The sequence below is a fragment of the Acanthopagrus latus genome, chromosome 14, assembly GCF_904848185.1.
Source record: "Acanthopagrus latus isolate v.2019 chromosome 14, fAcaLat1.1, whole genome shotgun sequence".
Lineage (NCBI taxonomy): Eukaryota > Metazoa > Chordata > Actinopteri > Spariformes > Sparidae > Acanthopagrus > Acanthopagrus latus.
In genome coordinates, this window is record NC_051052.1 from 4,651,942 (window position 1) to 4,679,861 (window position 27,920).

At 41.0% G+C, this 27,920-nt stretch overlaps 1 protein-coding gene across 3 annotated transcripts; it reads right to left on the reverse strand.

Annotated features, from left to right (window-relative positions):
* Positions 1 to 1,142: 1,142 nt before the first annotated feature.
* nap1l1 (nucleosome assembly protein 1-like 1) lies at positions 1,143 to 26,930 on the reverse strand. 3 transcript variants are annotated; one of them, XM_037121614.1, is made up of 16 exons: positions 26,808 to 26,930; positions 20,561 to 20,599; positions 19,414 to 19,502; positions 16,923 to 17,025; positions 13,529 to 13,670; positions 11,534 to 11,626; positions 10,998 to 11,126; positions 10,747 to 10,818; positions 10,513 to 10,652; positions 9,870 to 10,015; positions 9,750 to 9,769; positions 8,155 to 8,277; positions 7,774 to 7,806; positions 7,615 to 7,665; positions 5,665 to 5,701; positions 1,143 to 3,052 (listed from the first exon to the last, which is right to left on the reverse strand). In XM_037121614.1, the coding sequence occupies exons 2-15, from the start codon at positions 20,575 to 20,577 to the stop codon at positions 5,696 to 5,698; spliced, it is 1,164 nt and encodes a 387-aa protein (XP_036977509.1). In that variant the 5' UTR covers positions 20,578 to 20,599; positions 26,808 to 26,930; the 3' UTR covers positions 1,143 to 3,052; positions 5,665 to 5,695. The 3 variants fall into 3 exon arrangements, with proteins under 3 accessions (XP_036977509.1, XP_036977508.1, XP_036977507.1); XM_037121613.1 differs by lacking the exon at positions 5,665 to 5,701 and having other exon boundaries at positions 11,546 to 11,626; XM_037121612.1 differs by lacking the exon at positions 5,665 to 5,701.
* Between the last annotated feature and the right edge of the window lie 990 nt (positions 26,931 to 27,920).

The following is a 27,920-nucleotide window of genomic DNA, read 5'->3' on the forward strand; positions in this document are numbered from 1 at the left end:
TAGTCGTCAGGCAACTACATGGCTCAATGCTATTTATACACTGCAGTTCATGAATGCATGTCTATGAATGAGCCTCATCATTATATTTTATTTTGAAAAACACCTTTAAACTGAGCTGCTCTTGCCAAACAAAAAAAAACAAAAAACATGGATTCAATGTGATGTTCATGTCGTGATCATGCTGTGCTTAAGATCAGGTCAGGTACATTTCAAATAGAACAAACCTTGAGGTAATTGTACTTGACTACACTCTAGCCTGGTCCCCGGCCTGGGGGTCCAGGGCCCGGAGGCAGCCATCCCAACCATCTCAGATTAATGCCCAAGTGTCAAAATAGTGGTCGTTAATTTCAGCTATGTTCAAAGTCACTTCTCGCGGTTCATATCCACACCAAGCTGACGTGATCGACCTATGGCGAGGGGCGGCGTAACAAGCGGACAGGGCACATTTTCAGAGGTCACCTGCGAAAAGGTCAGGAGTTACTGTGAATGTACTTTCGACTGCACATTTATCTCAGAGCTGTAAATTGTTTTACGGGCAGTGATTTAACATTTAGAGCATGTTAATATACAAAACACATTATATAGTTATAAATACGTTGCTGACGTGGATCTCAAATCTTAACACAGCTTCAAAGAGGGACACTTTTAATACAATTTGATGTAAATATTGGCTGTATCCATTTAGACCCTTTACATGTAATGGAACATTTTACACATTTACCTTCTCCACCGCTGGAAGTGTTTCAGATTCTACCTCACTGTCCACTAGTTTTATTTTGGTGACCTCCAGTATATACAGACAGCCTGGTTTATACAACTAGTGCAAACCTTTATCATGTCACCCAATTAAGTGTCTCCACACTTGGCTTTAACATAATCTTACCATTACTCTCTGCAATGCAACTGTTAAGAAGCTGCTCTATTTTTAATTTGTTTCACCCACACTGGGCCTCTCTGGGATCAGGTCTAATGGCGCTCTTGGCTTTAGTGTGGTATTTGATGTGGTCATTCTTTATTTCATTACAAACCATATTTGCTCATGGAGGTCAGGATGTGTCAATACTGTACAATCTCACAGCAATGGCGCCCTCTACTGGCTGGTATCAGTATCAGCAGCAAAAACAAAAAACGAGACGACCATATTGGACATGTTTAACCAATTTATTCATGAACATACACGTACAGTTATTGAGTACATTAGTATTTTTGTAGCATAGCATTTTGCCTTGACAACAGCTGCTCAGAAGGACCCTACAGAAACCCTTTCACGTCCTTCTCCATTGAACATGATCTGAATACTCCCTGCAGAATGAGAAGTACCCTGGCTCTCCACAGTGGACACGATGCTGCCCAACACAACCAACACTTGGCTGTTTTCACGACTAAAAAGGCATTAAGAACGGACAGGGAGGGAGGCAGGCTACGGTTTCTTCTCGGTCCCCCTCCTGGCTTTAAGTATTGCTCTGACATGCTTCTCTGTGGCCTTCTGGGTAACAAAGGAAGGAGTTTGGGGGGGGTAGGGAGGGAGGTGGGTCATTGGCCTACACAAAGGCCTTATCACACTTCCCCTCTTTCTTTCACAGTGATTAAAATGAACAGAGACCTCAGAGGCTGGGCTGAGGTCCATGTGAGTCACCTGACTAGTCACAAATTGACGACACAAGAGGTAAATGTCAAAGTGATGAGAAAAAGGGGCGTTTTGGTGAAGCTGACATGTTAACAGACACTTCAACACCTGGTTTGGCCTTTCTTTTGTCTTTCACTGCGCTACATCTGCCCAACCCTGTTCATACAAAGCCTCTCTGAACAGGCCAAGTGTGCCTCCCCAGTAAGAAAGTTAATGCACTTCAAAACTAGATAGCACAACTCTCCACAGAGCGGAGACAGCACCAGTCCCCCGTGCCGGATAAGGCTACGGGGGGCGTCAAACAAAGTGCTGCTCACAGGGAATACTCAAGACAGTTAACCGATGACAGGACGCCACTGGTACACCACACACACACACACAATACAAAGTGCTACAGAAAAGACGACAGCCACGCCACTGCGAGCCTACGAGGAGCCTGAAGCACTGGATTATTGGGGCTGGGGGTGGGGGCCCGAACTGGCCATCACACCAAAGGATCCTCTGGAATGTTTAAGAGACTCAACCAGGCTGTATCAAACTCTGGGAGTGACAGATTACATGACAGGGGGGGTCGAAAAAAAATACAGAATTTTTGTTCAAATTAGGTGAGTCTGTCCAGTTAAAAGACATGTTGACTCCCTGTGAGAGAGGTGCACCGACAGTGCCAGCCAGTCTGCTTACTGGAATGTATCAAGAGTGGAAAGTAGTTGAGCACAAGTGGTGCAGGAAGTGGCCAAAAACACCAACTCCGGATCCCATGCTCAGCAAGATTAGATAAACTGGAGTAGCCACCCGGCCGCAGGGCACATATCTGTCCTCCCTCACAAGAGCTGGAAATGCTACAGTGCTTTTACAAGTGCTAAAGGCCCCGCTAAGAGTTTAAAAAAAAAAAAAAAAATCACCTGGGACAACCAGAACTGACCAACCAGTAACTTTGGTAGGAGGATACGGAGGGAAACAGGAGGGGGGGTGGGGATTATAAATTGACGTCGCCGCGATGCAGTCTAAACCACAGCTGTTGTCTAAGAGCAAATACAACAAAAGACTTCACAAGAACCCAAACTAGTTTTTAGCAGTGAAGAAACAAGTTCATGCTTTTCCAGGGAGATTTTTTCCTGTATTCTATCTATTGTACAGAGAAGGAGGAAGAGAAGGAAAAAACAGGTCTAGTAAAATACTATGTATATTGAGCCACACAGCTCCCAGTATATTACCATGAGTTTTTGTAACAAAAATCTTGAAACTTTTTTTTTTCTTCAAATTCTCTACCAAGAAAAATACAAAACATTATAAGGCGTAAGTAACTATTTTTTTAAACTTTTTTTTGTTGTTTAATTTGAGAAGCCGTTACAGTGCAGTTGTTCCTCAAGGCAGCCGGGCCAGACTTCACTGCTGCTTGCACTCAGCTGGGGGGGCTGCATCCTTCTGTAAGAAATCACAGGGATGGGGTGGACAGGTTGTTAAGACCAAAACCACTCCAAAACACACACACACACACACACACACACACACACACACCACCCAGACATACCAAAAATCACATCACACACAGCAAAGCCATTTCAAGACCTAAAAGACATTTAACAAGCTACTTGAAACGCTGAAACATCTGAAGCGTAGATCGTCTCCTGACTACTTTGAACACAGACATAATTCACAGATATGAATGTAGGGGGACAGACACATTCAGATCAGACAAGGACAACTATGATTTGTCATCATGGTAGCATCCTTATGAATGCAGTGATTGCAAACAGGGTTTGGATCATCATGGTCTAAAGTGATCCATGGCTAATGACCCCAGCATCGTGGTAACAAAGGTTCTGTGGGTGTTTTTTGAAATACTTTGTCAAAGTATTAAAGAAAGAGAAAAGACTGGGATGTAGAGGGGGGGATGATCTGAGAAGGCCCTGGGTTGGAGTCAAACAATGCCATCTACTGATTAAACACACTGGAGGCCAATGAGCCGTGGGCATATCTGATGCAGTGAGTTTATAATGTGTACTTATGAATGGTGAATATTTTTACATTTTTGGAAATACATTTGCTTCAAAGCTGAGCGTTAAATAAGACTGATACCACTCTCTTATGCATCTATTGAGTATGAAGCTGGACACATTAGTTTAGCATAAAGACTGGAAAGAGCGAGCAACCTGGCTCCTTAACAAGGTAACTAAATCAGCTTACAAACCATTTTGAAAGCGCTTTACTCCTGTGTTTAATCTGTAAAAAGAGTAATAACCACAAATGTTTCCCCTGTTTCCAGTCTTTATGCAAAGCTATGCTAACTGGCTGTTGGCTTCAGCTTCATAGTTAAAAAACCCTAGTGATTTTACTTATGCTGACAGACCAATAGTTTTGTGACCTCAAAGTGTTTGCTTCCTTAGGTGGCTAACAAGAATTATCACTTTAGTGCACAAACAGGCTCAGGAATCTACAAAAAGATGGACAAATACTGGAGTTTTTAAACCAATACCAGCACTAATGATCACGTGGACAAACTAATGTAAATAGAGACAACATTTAGTTTTATTATCGCAATTTCTGTTACTGTCTTGACACAGTTTCTACTGCACATCAATGTCAGTGATAAGCCCAATCAGCTGACAGTGGAGGTCAGGCCAACATACTGGTCAGACACAAAGCTCTGCAAACTAGATGAAAGGAACATTAAACCAACAAACACGAGCCTTAGAACACACTAAGCTCCATAATCTCCATTGGCTAATGATTAAAATGTGTTGGTATTGCTTTAAGTTCATTTATAGAAGACTTAATGCTGGGATAAAAATAAGTAAATGGGATTAAAATAGCTGATCAACTGCCAAAGGTGCTTATTTTGACGCTGCAGTACAATAAACACTCTCTACTTCAACCTCTCTACATTTTCCTCCCATCAATTAGCTGCCAACAACAAAAAGGCAACTCACAAATAGGGGATGAGAAGTGCACAGAAAGATAATTAGGACCCCCATCGTAGTTGGGTTAGGGCGTCCTTCCAACACACATTAGACACTTGTAGAGGTGATGGCATGCTGCAGCTGTTCAGGCTGCTCTTGGTGGCCTCGTGCCATACCCCACTCCACTGTAAGGTCATTTTAGCCATTGTGCAATACATTTGGCCGCAGCTGAACTCCTGATAGTTTTTATTCCAACAATAGTTCTCTGAGCAAGATGTAGTGTTAAACACTGCTGTTTTATCACCAAAATGCCAAAAGTAACTGCTCTGCTTCTTTTATACACCATGATGCAGTGTCTGTTAAAAGACTTCATGTCTGGACAGTTATTTTTCCTCATGTTTCTTTCTTTCTCTTTTTTACCCCATCTACTGCAGGCAATCGAGTTTCTAATGAAACTACAGAAAATGGGCCGTTACTGCAGACAATGATGGCATCTTTAGGGAGATAAAACACTTTGTTGGCATTTCTTTTTATTTGGGTAATTTGCCAACTATTGGTTAGGACTTATTTCTAACACAAACAGCCCTCCAAGGCCATTATCCCAGCATTTAAAGTGCATCTATAGAGAAAAGGCAGCTGAAGGGAACTAATGTGAACGGGAAGGTGGATAAAAACCATAGACGAGTGGACTGATGGTGTTTATATGGGTATTAAAAACAAAAAACATCCATAAACAAAAAGGACAGGATTCATGGCAGACAAATAATCATCCTGATAAACTCAAAAACTAGGCTGCGTTTGTGGAAGTTCAACATTGTGGAGGGAAAAAAAAAGACAAAGGAGGGCTGGACTGGCTTCAACATACAGAAATAATACAAGTGCAAATGCAGAACTCACTATGGGTTAATCTCGAAAAAAAAAAAACAACAACAACAAACCAGTGGGTTAGTAACTCTGGGGAGTGCAGCACGGCGGCAGGAGGGGGAGGGTGCTTGTGTGTGGGGTGCAGAGAGATGGAGGGATGGATGATGGACAAACAGGAGGAAAAGGAAAGCAAAAAAAACAAAATCGGAGAGGGCGAGGGTGACGGGTGGGGGTGTGATGGTAGTAAGCTGACAATTCACAAGCTGTACCTACCAGGATAGGGTTATTTTTCTACTGTCACCACTTAAACCTAGTGAGGAAAAATTTAAAGAGTAGCTGACAAAGGATGCCAAAGTGACCGGAGATGAAGAAACATTAATGAATAGGAGAAAAACAAAAAAAGCAAAACTAGCAGAATACAGAATGTCAAAGACATTTTTTTTTTTTAGCAAAGAAGCAAAGGTCATGCTTGTTTATATCGTGTCGGGGTCAAAGTTACAAGCTGTGCCTGAACTCAGGCCAGATCACCCAAGTAACACTTCACAAAAGCCCCAAACCAGACCGCTGTACGTGCACTGAGAAAATGGCATGATTTACTGCGCAACTTCATAAGCAGTAGACACCAGCCTAGCAACTCACCAATGAAAACCATTTCAATACATTATGTAGCAGGAGATTTCCATTTGTCTTATTGTTGCTTGCAAACCTTTGAGTTTGCACAGCTTCTCTTTTGTACGCTCTGTATATTCAGTTTTTCAGGTACATTACCTCCATCAGGAAGGCAGTGAAGCCAAAAATCTCAGTGAATAAACAGCCTACGGGAGAGGAGCTCTTCTTTATTTGTCTCAGCTGAATTACAATAAACTTCTGCAGGTTTGCACTTAATTTGGTCTGAATCAAAGCATACACACAATTATGCTTTATTAGACATTTCAGGCCAAAGCTTTTCACACAATTTATGCTTTAAACTAAGGCCAAAACATCAGCATAAATGATTCAAATGAATGTTGTTTGTAGGCAACACTGGGGTCATCTTTATAAATCTGTGTGTTGCTTAAGGTTAAGGTTTTAGTAATAACATGCAAGAGTCCAACTAGGGCTTGGCAGTATATTGACTTTTAAAGATATATCCAGAAGTTTTTAAATGAGACAGAGACTAAGCTGCTTGCTTGTTTGTAAGATGAATCAGAAAACAGTTATGTTTACAACACTGCGGCGCAGTGATAGTACGGCAGTTCGTAAAAGGGAACATGTATAATACTGTGCTCCCTCTCCTTGCCATGTGTATATTTATTAATGATTAAAGTTAACATATTGAAAACAATGTCTGCATTTTTACCAGTACTGTATCAATTGTTAAAAAGGTCTCTGACTTTGTTTTGGAAAAGATTATAATTGTCTCCAACTACAGACCTTGATATTACTATACTAATGCAACCATTTTATGTCCTGTGCTGCCAGACCTTCCATCTCTGTAGCACCAGTGATATGTGCAATGAAAGTCAACATCCAGCCCGACCATTCAAATGCACTTTGTTTTGCAGCTGTATCTTTTCAAACAGGGAAGAAAGCCCTGCCCCTGTTGACATCTCAGTTATGGATTTGACTTACATCTGAACATTTCGCACCATAAAAACAATACAGATATAAAATATACCCATGTACCCAATATACCCTAAATATACAGAGATATGATCTTTGATCGTGTCCATATCGCCAAGCCCTTAGTCAGTCTTAATTGGTGAGAAATAACTCTGAAAATGCAGGTTCAGGATCTGGTTAGGACGATGGTGAAAAGAGGATAAATGTCTACTGGGAGAGTTTTGTTTTTGTCTGGAAGCCAAATCAAGATCACGACAACATAAAAAGCTGAAGCAAACCAAAAGCTGGTGTAAAATGAGATGCATTTGACAGTATGTATTCTGTATGTTGAAATCTGACAATTTAGGACAGCTGTTCCCTACCTGCAGCTCAGGAACCTCAAAGGGACTACATTTTCAACTTACAAACATGAACATTTCACTCATGAACTGTGGAGACTGAGAGATCACTGCTGCCATCAGAGGCCTCCAGTCAGAGCTGTTTTACTTTTGGAAAGAGCACCCTGAGCCAACAAAGTTGAGAACAGCTGAGTAAGTTCTTTCTCAGGACACCAGAGATCTTAAGAGGGGGAGGGGCTGTGTGTGTGTGTATGTGTGTGTGTGTGTGTGTGATTGATCTCACCTTGGGATCGTAGTCGGGGTCGTTCTCCTCATCAGCCTCCTCCTCTCCTTCCTGAACACACAGCACAAAGAAACTTCAGACTACTGGGCTTCCTCAGCAGTATCCATGACGACACTAAAGCCTGTCAGTCATTTTCATCAAGGTCTTAAATAGTCTCACCTCATCATCCGCCTCCTCTCCCTCTTCATCGTACTGTGGAAGACAAACATGAGGATTAGCTCAGCTAAATGTGATTTGATTCAAGCTTCTCATTTTTTCACCCAAAATAAATGTAATATCCAACTGCCAAGGAATCCTCTATTAAAACAGTTGATACTTTCAGTCTTCAGCCAAATGTTATATAGTGAAATCCATTACTAGAACGTTCCTTACACCATTAACAGCTTAAAAAGGTGCCAAAGCAGTGCATTTTTTGTTACTTTGTGTCTGTTCCTTTGACAAAGTATAACACAATGAACCGTCCATAATGGTGACATTTGTTCATTCCAATAAGGCAGAGTTTACAGCAAACCAAACTTGAACTAAAAAGCCAGAACTCACATCGTCATCATCGTCCTCGATGGCCTCTCCTGTGAAGTAGAGCACAGCCCGAGGTACGATACGCTCACGGATGAAGTGGCCAATTTCAAAGTCTGCAGCCAGGACCGCCTCCGAGTCTTCATCCTGAACACAGACGGGCCAATCATTGTGTGCAATTTAATTGTTTAAAACAGCACTAAGGTTAGGTAGGGTAACAGAAATCATTCTGGGCTGTACTCTGGGTTTGGCAACAATATGATGTTTCTCTTGACATTCCAGTTTATTTACATACATAGATTTATGAAGCTCAGAACCTGGCTAATCACTAGGAATCTTTTCCTTTATTTAACAGCTAAGAGCAACACAGAAAATATGCAGTCATCTAGCTAAAGGCCAAATATATACTTTAACTGGAAAACTTTGATTACTAGAGTGAGGTGTCTTTGAATATTAAAGTTTTGCATCTAAAATATACATTCATTCATGCCTTGCTGTTTTTGTTGCTTGAAGCCGTTGAAAGCTTTGCTTTCCTGGATATAAGGAACACATCTGACACTGACCCAAACCCTAGCTGTACTGGTTTGGATGAGACCATGCAGTGACTACTGGAAATCAGTGTGTAATTGGACCACTGCTAAATTGCCACATACCTATTTTTTCCCCTTAAGCATAGCATTGTGTTTTGACTGCTGACCAGCCGTAAGAAAAAGGGTTGTATTATTCAGAATTTACACATTATCAAACCCTCAAAAGACAGATGTTAATCCATCAATGCTTCCTGTCTTCCCAAGCACCAAACCCACTGGTTCATTCTAAATCTGTAAATCTTTAGAACCATTAACTAAAAACGAAAACAGCTAGTCACTGAAACAGTGCATTTATGGGGGACCATTTCCAGTTGAGGATAAATAAAAAATGTAATATGTACGTTCATGGAGGGATGTGGATGATTAATCATTACTCTATTAATTGCCATTAAGAATTTAATTGAATAAAAATGAATTAACTGACGATCAGAGAAAGGCACAAATCATCCGTTTACTAATTACAAATGATTCAATCAAAATAAAATACAGAATTCTGATATGAGAAAATAAGTAATTCTTATTTGGTAAAAAACAAAAGTTATCATTTTGTTATTGTTTAAGTGACCTGGTTTTGACTTTGTTCTTTTAACTCCTAATGTAACCTGCTCTAAATTTACATTGAACTACAAGAAGACCAATCATGTTAATAATTAACATATAATTAGTTATTAAGGCAAATGACTACAGATTAAATTGCTTTAAATTTGCATCCCTAGTAGTTAGACTCACAGATCTGTTTAATAGTTTGTGGACATTTGTGAAGCAAGGGATGTGGCATTTAGGCATTTTAAGCTTTTATGTAAAAAAACGAAAGTATATAGACTCACATTCATCAATTAAGTCACTCAAAGAGCAAGTTCATTAAATGATTCGTCTGACAAATTTCATAGCCAAAACTAACCAATGAAATACTGAAGCTGAGGGGTTGGGCAATGATGTATGGCAATTAAGGAAAAATGCCTTTCGATGATTTGACCGACTAACCAGGGGATACAACTTTGAGATGATGTGAAGTACTACAAGACTTACCAATTCTCCACTCTCTGGAACTGTAAACAAGTAGAGAGTATTCAAGTTAGTTCAATCACACACATATTTATGACAGGCACGATAAACTGTACAGGTTTAATACCCCTGCCCCATCCTTACCTTCTGGCGGAGTGAAGAAGTTGAAGAAGGAGTCATTGGGGACTGTTTTGGTGACTGTCCTCACTGTGCCGCGGCCCTTGTGCTTCTGTTTCTTCTTGATTGTTTTCAACGTGACGTTCTTGCCCTTTGTCCACTCAATTGTGCAACTGTGGTGAAACACGAGGAGGAGGCAGCAGGAGAAAGCAAGGTCAGTATCCAAACATTTTAAATGTCAAGTCTAAATGACATCTTGGATTTATTTTAGGAATCTAGCTGGTGAGGTCGCTGAAATCTACTTAGAAATGATTCAGAGAGAAAATAGCCAGCTAATGGAGGCATGGTGGGAAATGGCTATCTTGGTTATTGAGGGGATGTTTCATTAAGGAATGGGTCAAAAATGAGTCAGACATTATTAAAACAGAATTACTCTGACAGTTACATATTAAAAAAATAAATAAATTTAAAAAAAAAAAAGAAAAAAGGACAATACTGAAACATCTCACTTGATATAAATCAAGACCACTGAAATGGCAGTTAAAATTATACAAATGTCATGACTGATTAACAAGTTAAAAAAGAGAACGTGTTTAAACAACTTATATTGATTACCTGGACAACTGAATTTACAACAAGACGACAAAATAAAACCAGGTGCTGAACTCACCCTGTACAGCACATGATCTCTGGTCCATCGAAGGAGAAGGGGTCAGTCTCGTCGGGCTCTGACCTCATCTTGTAGGTTTTTGTCAACACTGTGTTTGTGAAGAAGTCATTGGCCTCAAAGTGGAACTCTAACGTGAAGCTCTGTGGATGACCAAACAACATCATGACAGTTACAGGCAGTTCAAAGTCAGCAGACGGGCTTCAGCTATTCAATATGAGGGTCGAGCTCACTCACCATGGGCTGTCCTGGATCTGAGAATTTTACTTTAATATCTTGTAAATGTTTAAGGATGGGTTCATCATGTTCCTGAGGAGGAGAGAAAGCATTTAGGAAAATAGCGAATTGTTATAATCTACAGGGGAGGCCCATGCTCTACACAACTAGGCCAGCAGGTGGAAGCAAACCCTGATTTTTCATTGCTAGCAGCAAATACTGTCTGTGACCCATTTTCACCGTCTCCCCAGCAGCTGTCTGGATGAACCTACCTGCAGCATGTCACTGAGCAGGTCCACGTTTTTGAAAACCGTTAACCAGAACTCGGGGATGCCTTTGGGGTCTTCCTTCTCCTCGTCCTTCTTCTCTTCCTCTAGCTTGGCCTTCTCCTTCATCTCATCCTGGTTCAGGGAGACATTTTCTCTTCAAAATAATGCTTGCTCAACCACTTTTCTTGTCATATATCATACCATATTAAACAAAGAGCTAATTACCACCTACACCCACAAAGACAGCACTCAGCATTAGGGACTAGTTGACGACAAAAAATGCAGAAAGGGAACTAGGTCCATGCAATTTTACCCCCCCACCTCAAAAAAAAAAAAAAAAACAGCTGCAATAAATCCATCCATCTGAAATCAGTGATGAAAAAGTCCATGCTCTCATTGGCTGCATGCAGTGTTGCCATTTTGAGAAGCTTATTCTGTTCTGGATGAGACTATAAGCTGCATGCATGAATTTGAAACTAGAAGAAAAAAAAATGTGCTCAGTTAGAGGGGAAGCATGCAGGTGTATACGTCACCTGTACCTGCTTACTTACTGTCAGCTCTTCCTCCTCATCTGCTTTCCATTCACATTCCTCATCTGTGGGCTCATATGCTGCTTTCACTATGTCGCTTCTCTGTAAACAAGAGAAATAAAAACAAGTTAAAGTTTGGACCACTGGTTCAACGCCACTTTTGTGTGAGTTCTTCAAGAGACAGGTGAGGACATTGGCTGTTATTAGGAAACTGGCTGCTCAGGTTGTTTACATGAAAACCAGCCTGTAACGCTGCTGAATTAGTGACCTCACAAACAAGCAGGTGACTGTCTAGGTGACTTTCTAGCACAAGTAAGTCCACTCAACAACATGTATATCAAAAGGGAGAAGAGTCAAGAATGCTTTATGAAAATAACAAGACCTGCCATGTTTTGATCATGCAGTCTTCCATAATGAACACTGTCAGCAGTGCTGAGTCATGCATCTGAAAGTGGTAGAACAATCTGATCTTTACCCAGTGTGTCATTCTAGTGCAACTACAGACCGTGTCAGGTTTGACTGAACTCTTCAGGTAACTGTTTATAAATCTGGGATTTTTATAACATTTGTGAATTTTGTTTTAAATATCTATGAAATCTATGTGAAATGCTATAATTTCAAGTTAAAACAATAACCAAAGTTAAACTGTGATCAGAGAAGTCATTTCATCCCCATTCATCTTCAACTATAAAATCACTTTTCACCGTCTCAGTTTGTCTTAATTCATCAAATAGGTTACAAGTTAAATTAATAATCATCCTGGGTGCTACTAAAGAGGTCATATTGTGTATTTGGGATTTTGACTTTCCTTTCTTGTGTTATTAGCATTTTTGTGCATGTCAAACGGTGTGCTTAGTGAAAAAGCCCTAAGTCCACACCAAAGGGAGTTACTCTCTCCCACAGAAAACACTGCTCATGCACTGTCGCAAACGCCTGTGTTGAGTCTTTACTTCCGTAACTTATGTGCATCACTATGTAATAGGCCTTATCTATCCATCCATCTATCATAAAATATATACACTCCAGTCAGCCAGCAGGAATACAGTTGCTCCTGCTGTAGCGCATCATTTTTTAGATCACACTACATTGTTCGGCACAAGCCGCCCTTCTCTGCCAATGATTGGCTACATCCTGCCCATTATGTAATGCGCAAGTGCAACTCTCGCCAAAGATTGAACGGATGCGAGATGTTTCACTCTGTAGCTACAATGGAACGTTAAAGACAAAGCGTGGAAGGTGATGCTGCAGCAATGCACTATATGAGAAAAAATAAAGTATGAACCTAAACATCTGCATAATAAGACCCCTTTAAACAAAAACATGGTCTTGTTCCAGCTTGCAAAGGTTACCCTTTTCTCTTTTCTCCTCAATGACCAAAGCTTGGAAGTAGGAAGCAGACATTTGTAAATGTCATCTGGGCTTTAACTAAATTGTAAAGAGCAGTTCTCTACATTTTCTGGCATTTTCTAGGCAAAGTTACAGACCTAAATTCAAGTGTAAACAACAGTAAAATGCTAAAGCTGCTATAGTGGTATTTATGTTTACAGCCATCTACTTTACAAAGACGACTGGAAAGATCCATTTTATGTCTGAGTTCTAAAATGGATCAGTGGCACCCGCGCCGCTTCCTATTTTTGAGGTTGCTACTAAAGATCAAAGATGGAAGACGTGTGGGTGGGTGGGGGGTTGTTTTCACTGGATATACATCAACACGTATCGGCATAAACACAGCAGCCCGCTTAAAGGCAACAGATGCTGAGGGAGAATGCATCAACTGTACGTTTTCTAACTGATAATGCATGCATCAAGTGCTCCTTGTTGTCTTATCCAGTTACTCATAATGATCAACACTCATAAAGGTTCATGATTCTTTTAATGGAAACTGAATTGTAATGCCAATATTTCAGTTTATGCTTCAAGGAAAGCCAGAGTTAAACTTTTTATATTAGTAATAGCAGTACTAGTAGTTCTAAGTCACAATAAGGAAAAGGTGTAATGACGTACTTTGTCGAAGAGCGGCTGGTAGAGGGCTGCGTACTTTCTTTCCAGTTCGTGTACTTCTTCATAGAACTTCGCCTCAATGTGGGCACATTTGACCTGCAGGTTCTTGAGGGCGTTTACACGTCTCTTTACAACCTTTGGTAAACTGTGGAATGACAGACACGAACAGAGAAGATGTGAGTACAATCCTGGAAAAATATTGTTAAGGTCATATTCTTCATTTTAATTTCACCCTGCCTTTTCTTGCTACACAGTTCACAGGCCAGTTTTCCAAATATAGTACAGTAATGACAAACCTATGACAAATCTATACATTGTAACGGTAAAAGTAAGCACACTGAGTGAGAACAATTGGATTGCTAGTTTGGGTATTTGGGTTTGTGGCAACCCTTTAATATATCTTTAGATTAATAATAATTGTGATAGTCTTTCCTTTGCTCCCAGACTTTTACATTTAAAAACACTCAAGACAAAATGTACACACTGTCAACAAACTGACCCTGCACCAGAACAAGTTTTATTGAGATTTGATTAATTTAACAACAAAGTGAAGAAATTACATCCCATTGTACACAGATTGGTTTATGTTTCAGGAATTCAAAGCCTGGTTCCTAGTGCAGATGACGCAGTGTGGGTTCTTAAAGATTTGAAAAGAATAGTCAGGTTTTCTTTCCTCTTTTAATTCTCTTTTAAATACTGAGGAATGTACTGAGGAGGAGTGTTAACCTCTGTAGACAAGAGCACTGACTCAAACAGCTATGACCTCAAACAACCTCATCAGTCCTGGACAGCAGGATGACAGGTTTTATATCTCAACTCTGTTTTGTAATGCATCACTGCAACCTGTGACCAGAAGGCAAGTTGGCCTCATGTCAGTTACAGAATACTTGTATATAGTATGTCTAACACTTTATGGTTCAATGGCTGTTGTTGGAGTTGTTTAGTAAGTTAGTTTTAAATCAACCTTAATGAAATTAGATGTTTAGTTTTTATTGTATAGCTTGCTCCACAAATAAAAATGACAAAAGCCCATCAAGACCAGAAGAGCAGACATATATAGTTTCAAATTCAGGTATAGTCTATGAAGGGCTGAGTTAAATTCCTGAAATCAGCAAAAGTAATCATATTTCTGCATTATCACTACTACACGGGGCAGGCTGATTAAAAACTAATACTGGCTGGATAAATACAGGTTAAATTAATGAATGCCATTTTGATGCCATTAGCTTTAGCTGGACAGTAGTCAGTTTTAAAATTGCAAACAGAAGATACTGACATGTAAAACAATTCTTAAATAGCCACCGTGGCACTAAAGTTTCAACCACCATTAATTTTTATACAAATTGACGAAATCCAATTTCCCTGTTTGAGGTGAAGCCTTCAACATCAATTGACTTATTCCTGAGCAGTAATTGTGACGTGATTACCAGGCTTTGGGAGCTCTAGTTTCTCTGCAGTGTGCTAATTTAAACCGCCTGCGCTACCCTGGCATGGGAATACATGTTTGGTCTCAAGTGCCGGGATGTTGTAAATGGTGAGTTTGTTGGTGACTGCCAAATACTTGACAAGTTGATCAAAGAGCTGTTTGCTGATGGTTTTTCTGAGAAGAGGAGCTGTGGGTGGCACAGCCCCCCCGGCCAAGACACACGGCTACATTCACACAGCATCTCAGAGGCTACCGGCACTGACTGTATCTCTGTTCTTCAGTAAGTTTAAGTAGTCATCCATCTGGTGCATCCAGTTCATCCATGAGTAGGACAAACTAACGATGCCTATTAAAAGGCACTCACCCCCTCTTGGATGTTTTTATGCCAAGTATTAAAACTTTCAAACACAGTGGGTGTAATCGGGACTTTCTGACACAGACAAAACATGCTGATCCAAAGTACAATTGGAACACAAAATGACTGCCAAAGTATTCACTTACTCAAGTAAATATTTTGCACAAGAGGAATAGGCTGAATCTATGTCTTATCAAAATAAATGCCTTTATACAATGCATATTATCAAAAGCAGCCACTGGTCAAATGCTGGTAAAATACACATACGGCTGGTAGATTTAACTCACCAGCCAAAACAACAACATCCACTGACTGCTTGGTGAAGTTTTGTTGTTTGCATTAATTGCTCTTATTGCTCTACGGCCCATCTTTTTAACTCCTGAAGTTTGCAGACAACGCAGCCTAATCTGGGACGGTGATGAGTCTGCATACAGACAGGAGGTTGAACTGGTACCATCAGAACAATCTGCTGCTGAACACGCTCAACTGTGCAAATTACAGTAAACTTCATGAGGGGTCCCCAAAACTGCCATCCTCTACCGCACTGAGCAAATGTGTCTGCTGTGGAAACCTCAAGGTTTCTGGGATCCACAATCTCCCAGGACCGAGAAAGAAGCCTAGCAGAGGATGTACTTCGTGCTCCAGAACAGTTCAACCTGCCTCTGGAGCTGCTGATCTCGTTCTACTATATAGTCATTCAGGCGGTTCTTTGGACATCCAACACAGTGAGGTATAGATCGGCAACTAAAAAGGTCTGGGCTCTCAGGTCAACTATGCTGACCACTTTTCTTTCCAACAACTACACTAAACAAGAACAATTGATATATTTTAAAACAGGCTGCTGACTAGCTGCCTGTTACGCAGCTCTACACAAAGTTAAGCCTAAGAAATTCTCTGCTACTGAGATGGTTAGTCATTGACCTAGCGTGGGCTGAGACTTGACATCATCACCACAAAACCAGACTCCAGACTCTTAGTATGGGCTGAGCCATTCAGTAGCAGTTTGAAAGTTGAAATCCCACCTCTAGACTCAGGTTTGTTTTTTTTTTTTTGTTTTTTTTAATCTTTTACTAAAACATATGGCTGCTAAATATGAATAAACTTTGCTTGAACTTGATTTGCGTAACAGCATTGCTGCTCAACCAGGCACAGCCACCGCTTAGGAAACTAATTAGCATGTAAGTATGCAATTGCAGAAGCAAAACATCCCCCTACCATCCAAGTGAGTGTAAATTATTACAACCTACGACTGATGGCCCACAGCACCGGGACTTAGCAGTGTGGTTAAAAAACATCTACTCTGTAAGTTATTGATTAAAACAAAAATATATTATTTCCCTGTATTTATTCATTTATTTATTTTTTCCACACAAAAATGGCAGAAGGGAATGTAATGATGGCAAATACAGCTATTTTGACCAATAAATCAAAAATGGGTTTACCAGCCTTTTGCCAAAATGTTTAATATCAGCTGCAATTAGGGAGCCAACTGCTACTGAAAGTGTCTTTACTGCTTTAGAGTCTTTACAGATGTTGCAGAGGATCCTTGGAAAGGGGCAAGCTGTATAGATGTGCTCAAAGATTAAGTTGTCACTAAAAAATAGACCATGTCTCACCTCTCCATGTAGCCTGACGGTGAGCCATTCAGACCATCGAGCCTCTCTTGCAGCGCAGCCAGGATCTGTGGATTCTGCATCATCTGCACAGTCAGCTGACGGGCTGAGGAATCAAACACATAAATATAGTCAAAAGTGCTATACGGGGGCAGTCTAAACAATCCATGAGCACGAAAAGATGCTTTCACTTGTGTTTTGATGAGAAATGTTCAGAAGTGGGAGATTTTAGTAGATTAATGCTTTGCTCAAATAAGCAAATTCATGTTTTGGACAGGAATCACTGCAAATGGAGACATATTTATTTGTTCTATTCGGTAATGACTTCATGTTCCCTGCAATATCAGAGCCATCCTGAGGCACACTGCAACTCTAAGCATTATGAGTTTTCACTGACTATGTGAGCAGCTTCCTGCCCAGAGCATTCAGTCATCTCTATTACATTTAAAGGTTTTGTTTTCAGCATATTTTTCCTGTTTTGTGATTTGAAGTAAACAAGCTAAACAGTGAATGAAGTCAAATTAATAATCTGCCAGCACTACATGGATACAAGAGGCAGCAGTCGCCAAAAAAGGGTGCTCTGCCTTTGTGCAACCAGACAGGTGACAGATGGTACAATCCGAGTGTCCGACACATTGCTTGCACCTATCAAAGCTCAGTCAGATCGCTGCTGGCAGGTGAGAAGATTAAAGAGATTGGAAGTCACTTTTCTCTGTTGGCACATCCTGGCCATTTTGCTTATAATGTCTTACCAGCTAGCATAGAGCAGCTGTCCAAGGCACAGCTTCCAGTCAAATAAATACACCTATGCTTGTCTGAATTCACACAACACAAGCTGTTAGGAGAGTGCCTTAATACAAACACGCTTCGTGTGGATTTATCAGTGAAGTGAGTTATCACAGGACCAGTTGCCTTTGAGGCAGTAATGAGTGCCTCTTTGTATTTACCCCTATTTCACCAAACATTATCCCTGCTGAGCACAATGGACTTTCTACATTTTAGAATCACAGTGACTCAAAAAAAAACAGCAATTATACTTTCCGACTGTGAACGCATCGAAGGGGTGTACATGTAGGCTCATCAGCATAGATTGAATTTGTTGCAACTCTGTGGAGCCCTACAATAAGTAACAGAATACATCTGCACATTGTGCCCTCCAATAGTGCGGTGTCAAGTTTAACTTTGAAGACCTTCCTAGCACAAGTTGTATTAAATAAGTTTTCTTCCATTAGTTCACACACTAACTGTAGATGTTAATGTAGTTTGTGATCATTCTACCAGTCACCTGGCTTGCTCTCGGTAAATCAAGTGATGTAAAATTATTAGCACACACAGACTATAAGATTTTTCCAATTGTTGTGGGGACATTTTCAGAAAAAACAAAAGGTTAATCCACTGGGTCCTTACCAGGGGTGTCACGATCTCAATTTTAAGTTGGATATCAATAAAAATTACATCACAATCTCAACCTTAAAATAGAAATCAAAGGTGGAATCAAAGATTTAGCCACACCAGTGTCGTGTCCTGTGTCCGGTAACTGATGAAACCAGTATGCTGCCAGCCCCTTGTGCAGTGATGTCAAAGTTAAGTCACTGTACATTATCACTGCTGTACATTAAAAAGGTCTGACCCTGCAGTCCCACCAATCTAGTTTAGCAGGGACAAACACTTGCTTGTTTGAGGATAACCCTGCCAGTGTTGCTTCCAAGGTCTAAACCGGCATCTATGCATTTGCAGGTAGAGCATTTATGCTTCCCTATTTCCTAAAAGCATAATCTGCAACAGTGAATAAACTTGAGAATGGAGGTCGCTATATAATTTGCACTGGTGGGTTGGAGCAGGTATAGTTTAGCGTATTAGCTGGGCTCTGATTTTTGTGTCCCTCTGAGTTTGTTACTGGTGACTCACGGCAGCCTTAATGCATGATATGTCGGGTTTCTCATCGAGACTTAGCACAGTTGTGTTGGTCGCTATGACAGATCAGCCGTAGGCAGTCAGACTGAGCCTTACTTGAAGTCTGGCTTTTAAAAAAAGACTATTCAAACTTGCTATAAATAGACTAGGCCAAACAGCTATCTATATCCATTCACAGTGCCCCGTGAGTAGGCTAATATGAAAAAGAAGGGAAAAAAATCTGTGTGAATCATTTATTGAGCATCAAAGGATGCATAAACAGCATCAAGATCCCAAAATAAAACTGATTATGCCTCCCAGCTCATAACTACAATTCAACATCATGTCATGCAAATACTCTGCTCAGATTAAATGCCACGCAGAGGCACACAGAGTTCAAACTGCTAATCTGCTACTGAGATGACATTTCTATACACCTGAATGAGTAATAACCTGGTATTCTATGCATTTTCCTCCGCAGATATTCATGTAACATTTGTGTAAAAAGCATTTCAAGACACAAACCACTTACAACTATTAAATTGCTAGAAATTACACTGTCAAAAGTCTGTACCAAAGCATTTTTAGTAAGGGGGCGTACCTTTGCTGTTTTCATCTTCTCCCGTCTCCTCCTCTTCCACTTCTTCCACATCCTCCATATCTGCTGGGTCCATCTCAGCCTGGTCTTTGCTGCTCAGGGAGACACAGAGGAGGGGGAGCAGAAGAGAAGGTCAGCCAAAACACAGCACTTCAGATTGTTTGCACAGAATTAACACCGACCACCAAACTACTTCTGACATGTTTAGGAAGAAGCTGCCAGCGACTTTAAATTCTTATAATTCCAAGAATATACTGAACGATTAAGCTGGGAAAACTTGTTTAGTCTTAAACTATCATAGAAAAGTCACTAATTGCCTAAAGCTTCAATTTCAAAACATGAAGAATGATCAGTAGAGTCCTTGACTTTGAAAACTAGTGACACCTCTGGTCATTCTAACATGTCTTTGCTCAGTGGCACATTCAGCAGTAATTGAGGGAAGTAGGTGATTATGTCCAGTCACAATCCCTGCCTATTTAATATACAATTCTCATCCCTTTAAACCACAGGATGCAATAAAGCTCTAAAAAGCTCAAGCAGTAAAGGAAAACTGGAGGCTCTCTTTATCCATGATGCTTTTCCAAACACTGAAACAAGACACCCTCCTTTAAGATGCATTGCAGGAGAGCTCAATACCAAACCCAACACAGTTTCATCAGCAAAGCCCATCACCCTCTTGCCAGTCTGCAGCACGAGGTGAAAAATCAATGGTCAACAACAGTGGAGTAGTATGTATGTGAGGGAGAGTGCATTTGTCTCTTTTGTGCGACAGCCACTGGAGCATCACTGATGTCGGAGCAGTGTTTAGAAGTGTCACTCAAACGCTGTGACATGTTTTGTATGTATGTGTTTAGTGTGTCAAGCTGACGATGCAACCCGAGCCCAGGCGTGGCACCCCAAAGAGCCCCAGCCTTGGTAAACAACTGCTTCCATCAGGGCTCACTAGGGGTATGCCTGCTGCACTTCCCTCTATGGGTTTGATCAGGCTGCATATATAACCACGCCCAAATCAGTCATGTCACAGCAGGTGTTTTCTTCGTTACTGCCAAGGATCTCCCTGCTGCATATCTCAGGCACCACGAGTAGTAGACCAACAGAGGAGACAGGAAGCAGGGAGGCCAAGTTTTTACTGATAAAAAGATGTACTCACTTGTCGATGTCTGCCATCTTAGCCGAGTCTCAAATGATGCTGTAGAGGGAAGAGAAAGTAATTAGTTTAGAAATACTGGACGGCACAAACAAATTAGTTTTGACTAAACATTTGACTGTCAGCAGATCTGGGTCAAACAGCATTTGCAAATAACTCCTGATGCTAATTTAAGATGCTTAAGAGCACTACAGGGGTGATGTTAAACTTAGCAACACATAATGAAAGACAGTAAAAACAGCTATTGAGGATGAGGAGCTATAACAAGTACAGGTTTTTTCTTTGATGAAGAGATCAACATTTTCATGATGCAATTACATCACCATGGTTCTTTTCCTAAGTAGAACTTAAGACATTTTAAAATTTCTTTTCCACAAAATGGCAACTATTAAGACTCACTGACAAAACACATACTACATGATACCAACCGCATTACACTATTGGCTCACAAACCTTGACTCAACTGTCAGAATTCTTACAAAGGGATACAAAAAAATCATCATTGTGGCCCTGGCAACCGATTAATTCTCAATCAATATGTATGGAAAAGATACATCTATTCAGCACTCTTCTACAGGCGCTGTAGACATATTCCTTTTTAATCTTTTGTCTACATAAAAATGTTATCCATACAACCTTTAATAGGTGACATTTGAGACTTAAAAACTTGATTTAAACCAGATGAAAACTTTGCACTTTATTTGTTTTTAGTTAAGTCTGAATTCTCTTAATTTAATTCTTAATCTTAATTTACAGAGGAGACAATACTATGTTTGTTCACCTCAGCCTGCTGGTGTTGCAGCAATGCTCTCCTTCACAACAGCCAGGCTCTACACTGTGACACTTACGCTGTACGAGAGTGAAAATTGGTGTGAAAAATTTGGTCACAGTCACCATGAGTGACTCTGTTCTGACACCTGGGTTGGCAATATACACCGATCCACTAAGCTCTGGTGCCATTTATCATCATCAAAATCTCAATGTACAAAACATTCAGGTAACAGCTTCATTTTTAGCTGGAGATGACTGATGCTTTCCCCAGTTAAAATGACAAATGCGCTGGCGGCAGGTCACATCAGCTGTCGCTAATTAATGTGAATTCCACAAGTAACTTGATGGCCAAAATTAAACTTGGCTGTTGACAGGTTTGTGTGCTGTCTACAAGCTGGTGTTTGTCTTCATCACAGATGGTTTGTAAGGGAAGGAGCTTCAATTGTAACATCACTGTAAAATCATAGAGGACTGAGTGCTTCTTTTAGCTCCTTCAAGTCCAACAGAGTGATGCGTCTTCTAAACTTTCATTCCTTTGAATAATCATTTGGATCAAGAAGCTTCTTGCTTGTTTTTTCAACATGCCAGACACCTTTTTAATTAATACTGAGGTAAAGAAAAGTATTTGATCCTATTTATTATCAGCAGATAACAAATATTAAACAGGACTAAATCAGTACGAAACACTTGACCAGGACCGGTAGGTAACTTCATAAATGAGTTAATAACAGGATACCTGCACCTGTGTGAATCTTGCCGACACAAGAGACACTATAATAAATGCTGGTATTCATATTCAGTATAGAATAGGTTCCATTTCCTTAACTAAATGTTTTCATGCCAATCTCAGACATTCAAAGCTGACAGAGCTTGACTTGGTAACCTGCTGATTCCCAGACAGATTTCAATGTTTCACATTTAGATGTGGTCCTCACCCCGCTTCTATATTCAGAGCCTTAGCAGAACATAACAAAAGAGATACCCAATTTATATTACGTAACCCAGATTGTACATAAGGCTTTAACACTTGACTTTAAAATCATGGCAAATATTTTCATATAAACAAAACAAAAACAGGCATTAGAAGAAATCCTACTCTTGCAAAACACTGCTGCATGTGCACCAATGCCATCAAAGAGGAAATGCATAAAAAATACATATAAAGAAGGAGCTCTATGCAGCAGTCAACACCTCCTGACAGCCTGCATTCAGTGAAAGATCAAAGCAAAGCCCTCTTTCCTAAAAAAAAAAGAAAAACCTACAACAACTAGCAGCTGAGAAAGGTTCTCACTGAAATTGTCTTGACAAACTGTGCAGTTAATATATCGTCACATCAGTGATACAGAAACACGCCTTTTAATGTACGCTGAATGCATCTAAATGTCTGCTGCCACAAAAGGAGTGTAGACCTAGCCTCCCAATAATGCAGCCAGACTAAGCTTCTAATGCAGCTCCCTAGAATTTAGGGGGTTAATGAAAAAGAATCATAAATATTGTGCCCATTTTTAACAGAAGAAAAATGATGATCTGACACCATGCCCCCCATTCTTTAAGAATAGCCCTGTGAGGCCACAAAAAAGTTAAGTTTTGGGCACCATTAGTAGCCACAACAGGACCGCATAAGATGACCACTGTCTTATATTTGTTCATCATCACATCGATTACCAAATACTGAGCAGCACAACAGAAGTAAAGACTACAATCATGACAATCTTCCTTTTCTCAGTTCATCACCTTTTGAATTACATTTCCAGTTTTCTGTGTAAAAAGTGTGTTTTTCCCATTCAGACGGGATCTGTGATCTGTTTAGACTGTGACTACCCCGCCCCACACCCCCTCCCAGAGCCTTCTTCCCCTTAGAGAGATGGATTACCATGGCATTCTTTTGTGAGCGGCAGGATCGTGCCCATAAGACAGCGAGGCAATAGATCATGACCTGCAGTGACAAAGGTGTCAAAACACACAATCGCTAAGGTGGCTGTAACTCTAGACCTAAGCCTTGTGCTGCTGGTTTATAGACAGAGGTTTTTACTTTTAAAAGCATTCCATCAGAGCAATACGTGCAGTTCATTTGATATTGGTGATGGACAAGAATAGAGGTGAAGTTACTAAAGGGGATTTTTGTTTGGCTGGACTCAAAATCGACAGCCTTCAGGTCACCAATGGTCAATATTAAACATCCCCAGGTGCACTCACAGGTTATGCACGAGACTCCTAACAGTAAACTCTGTCTTATGTTTAGTATTTGGGTTGTTTCTGCCCTACCTGTCTCTCACTCCCTCAGGAGGCAAACAGCTACCTCTGTCATTGCCTCCAAACTAGCCCAGCCGCAGTACAATTGGCAAAGATGGTGTGAACCACTGGAATGAGTACAAGACAGACAACAACCTCAATCATGCAGAAGACTGAGAGGCACTCTGACAGAGGGACACTTCCCTAATGGCACATGCTGGACTTCTGACATCAAGTACCTGAGCTATCTTCTAATATTCCCCCCTAAATTATATAAACATCCAATAGTCACCAGTGTCATTTTCAAGTTACCTTTTGCCTTATTATTCTGCTTCATGTTAGGGCTGGCCAATTTATCCGTATCATTATCAGGATATGCGACCAGGTATCATCTTAGATTCTGGATATTGCCAAATAGGGATTTGACACAAGACATCATCCCCCGTTTTAAAAGCATTGCAGCAAGGGATTTATAACTGCTAGTTATCCCCCAATATTGATGGAGGTATTTTATAAAAAATACTGTAATAGTTGATATGGTTTCCTTTGTTGTCGTAGTATTTCTGAAGTGCCTTTGAGGAGATGCAATTTATTGCGCATTGTGATACGGCCTAAAAATTTAGGGTTATTATTTTGAGGCCATATCACTCAGTTGTGTGACTCTTATATTTCACATCAATTTGCTTGTTTCTCCTCTTACTAATTAACCATTTAATAGTTTTCAGCCTCAGTAGTAACTGACATTCCTAGTTTGGACAAACAAGCCATTTGAATACATCACCTGGAACACTAGCTAAATTACGCAGGACATGTTTCACTACTTCCTTACCGATGATTAATTGGCAAAATAATTGGCATATTAACAGAAATCATTGGTAATCTGCATGCATCTGCCTTATGTTATATATCAGATGTGGTAAACATCATTCTGTTGCTACCATACTGGGCAGTTCCAATGCAGAATTGCACATTCATGCAGAGTGTAACACTCTGCATGAATGTGCCCCATCAAAGTCTGTCAAAAATCACAGCAAACGTGAATGTCATTTCAATAGAGCACAGACTGGGGCAAAGGTTCTAATCCTAGTCTTTGACTGCCACCTCCCTGCTAGCTTACCATCCTGTCTAGTCATTAATTGCATTCACTCGTCATCCCAGGAGTAAAGTCCCTTATAAGACAGTGACACGGTTAATGGTTCTGGTACCAAAGGCCCAAAACTTAAAACCTCTGGGGTCCACGATAATCAGAAGTGAACCATTGAGATGAAACTATTTTCAGATTTAAAGTACAAAACCAAGAAGTCTTATTTTCCATTTATGTTTAAATGAGCAGGATGGATATCCTTTGAGCAAAGCCATCATATCACCACCATCTCTCTATATATTAGCTGGCCTACATTCGGCTAATATAGCAAGATTAGTCAACTACAGAGCTGATGTGACAATTCAGTGAGCTCTGAACAAAGTCACGTTGCAGATCAAATTGTTTCTTCCTTCATAGGGGAATAACTGATGAAGAGAGCTGTCTGTGTTGACTCAGATTTGTGTCTTTAATCGTGTCCCATTTCTCAAATGAGAGCTGCATCCTGTCATTTCATAATTTGGAGAGCTGTCACTTTTAAGTCAACAATGGTCTGCATGAAACAAAGCCACAACCATGAAAGAAAAATAAAAAGCACACATCACACTGCAATATCTGAGGTAAGATGACACCATCTACCCCGGCCTTCTTGTATTCTCTATTATGCCAAATTATTGATGGGGAAAGTACTGTAGAAAGCTCTTAGCAGCAGGCGGACATTTTTCAAATATACTGTCTGTGCAAAATGTGATGACAGGGTGTTTTGAGTTGGGGTCAATACTTGCTTTTTAATGGACAAAAATAGTTGCAGTGAAACATAATGTGGACAAACTGCTCTACAGGGAGAAAAGGCTCTGGCACTTTAAATCAATGCAGAATATGCCTGGAAGGAGTTATGACTACATTTATGTACACGTTCCTGGAATACCTACATATGTATGCACATTTCTGTGAAATACGTCCATCTCAACTGTGAAATATGAGACTCACAAGAGATCCATCTACATGACGAATCATGATATGAGACATATCTGATACATTTAACAGATAATATTCTGTATGAAATCTAATCTTCTAGTCATCTCGGCGAGGTCACAAAAAGTCAACAAATACCAAATAGCCGCAAAACAATTCATATATAGTCAGATCTCGGTATCAACTGCAATGGTAGCACTGGTTGAACACACTGACCGAACACAGATCTTTTTTCTTTTCTGGGACAGGCTTTTTGTACTAATCCTGCCCAGAGACCACGTGTTGCATGCTCGAGTCCAGCGACCCATCAATGACTGACAAAAAGCCCCGGGTGGGAGCACGCCTGCTCACTCTGAAGCCACATTTTAACTTCATGTGAACCAAAAGCGAGCCGGGCAACCTGTTGAACCGTTTACCGTCCGACGTCAGATAACGAATGTCCGCCCGCTTCCTCCACAAAACAAGCCCCTGGCTAGTAAACAGGCTAACTTTAGCCGGCCTGCCGGTCTTGTTAATGCACTGCCTTGCTAGTTGAGCTAGCTTCTGTGCTGCTAGCTTGATGCGCACCGCCTGGGCTGAGGCAAGTGGGAGGAACAGCTTCGACAGACACGGTGCCGTAGCTAGAAAATATGGGCCAGTTAGGAAGTGGTGCCAGCGATCCGGGACCATGTTTTAACGGGCTTTCGCCATGTAGCGTTCATATCACCGGCTACCACAGTTGAAACATCCGCCGTGTGTTGTACCCCTTAAGGTCCAGACTCGCATCCACAGTTCCCCACCCTGGGGAAACATCCTCAAAAAAAAAAAATAAGGTCAAGTCCAAAAATACAAGATAACGTTAACAAGACACGTGTCAACAAATGTCGATAAACGCCGACAATTACGGGAATTAGCAGACGTTTCGTGGTTTTTACCAATGCAACGAATGTCAAAACGATCCGGGGGAAACGGCCGTGCATACTAACCGTTGTTTCATTATTTTTTTTAAACGCGTGTAACGTTAACACACATCATGGTGGAGCCAGTCTCAATGGCTGCTGCCGCTGTCTGACTACACTAGCATTAGCAAAGAGGACTAGTCCTCCTCTGCCGCTTGTTAATTCCAGCAAGCGGGGTTGCAATTTAACTTTCGAGACGACGCACAAGTTTGGGGCGTTGGCGCCGGAGCCATTTCCAGGTCCCGTCCCTTACCTTCGCTCTCTGACCGGAGGCTGGACTGGTGAAGCGGCTCTGCGCAGTGAAGAGGTCCCGGGGAAGAAAGAGACTCCGCTCCGATGGCGGTAAAAGGGGAGAGAGATCCCGCCGCCCGCGCTCATATACATCCGACGTCATCACGTAAACCGGCAGTCACCGAGGCAACGCTGTTCATGGGAGGGGCGAGGGCGAGGGTGCCCCTGTAGGGTGGGGAAGAGGAGGAGGAGTGGGGTGTTGAGAGCAGGAGATGAGAGATCATCATCACCACCACCAACATCTTAATCTTCCTGTCCTCATTCTGACGCTCCTCCTCATCACCTCGTCCACACTTCTTACCCCCTCCATCATTAACTTCCTCCCTCATGGTTCATTCCCTCTCCATATCCTTCCCAAACACCGTGTCACTGTGATGGTGTGCTCCACCATCCACCGTTACCCACCTGCTCCTCCGGCAGCAGAGCAAGTCATATTCATCTCTTTTTTTTTTTTGTCGTCACCACGAGCTTGTACAAGAGCTCACCCTTCCTCGCCCTCGTCGTCTTCTGTGACCTTCACTGTCATAGGCATCATCCTCGTCCTCGCTTTTATCAGCAAAAGCGTGGCATGATTTGCACGGGCATAACACTCTTCATACATCATCATCATCATCATCATCATCATCATCATCATGCTACACTTTGTTGCTTTCTGCTTTAAACTGTCTGCCCAGGACCCCAGGAAGAGCAGCTGCAGGTACACTGTAGCCGAAGGGGATTCTAATAAACTAAACTCAATTATGCCCTTAAACCGTCTGAACTGTGATGTTCCCAGTGCTCTGCGGACATTTTCACTCCAGCGACTTCAAAATCAGAGCATTTTCCTAAACAGTTTAAAAAAACATGACCTTCACAGTCGCTACATCACAGTTTCTGACCTTGGAAATACAAATTTGATTAAAGATTCTTGGACCGAAATTCTGCTCACTGGAAACTGACTGACTTCTTTTGGTCAGATCTCAACGATTAGCAGGCGGATATCACAGTTTTAGTGTAAAGTCTATTCGAATCCAAGATTTGTAGGTTCACGATTGCATCAATTTGGAAATAGAGTGCAGACACCAGCGTGCATCAT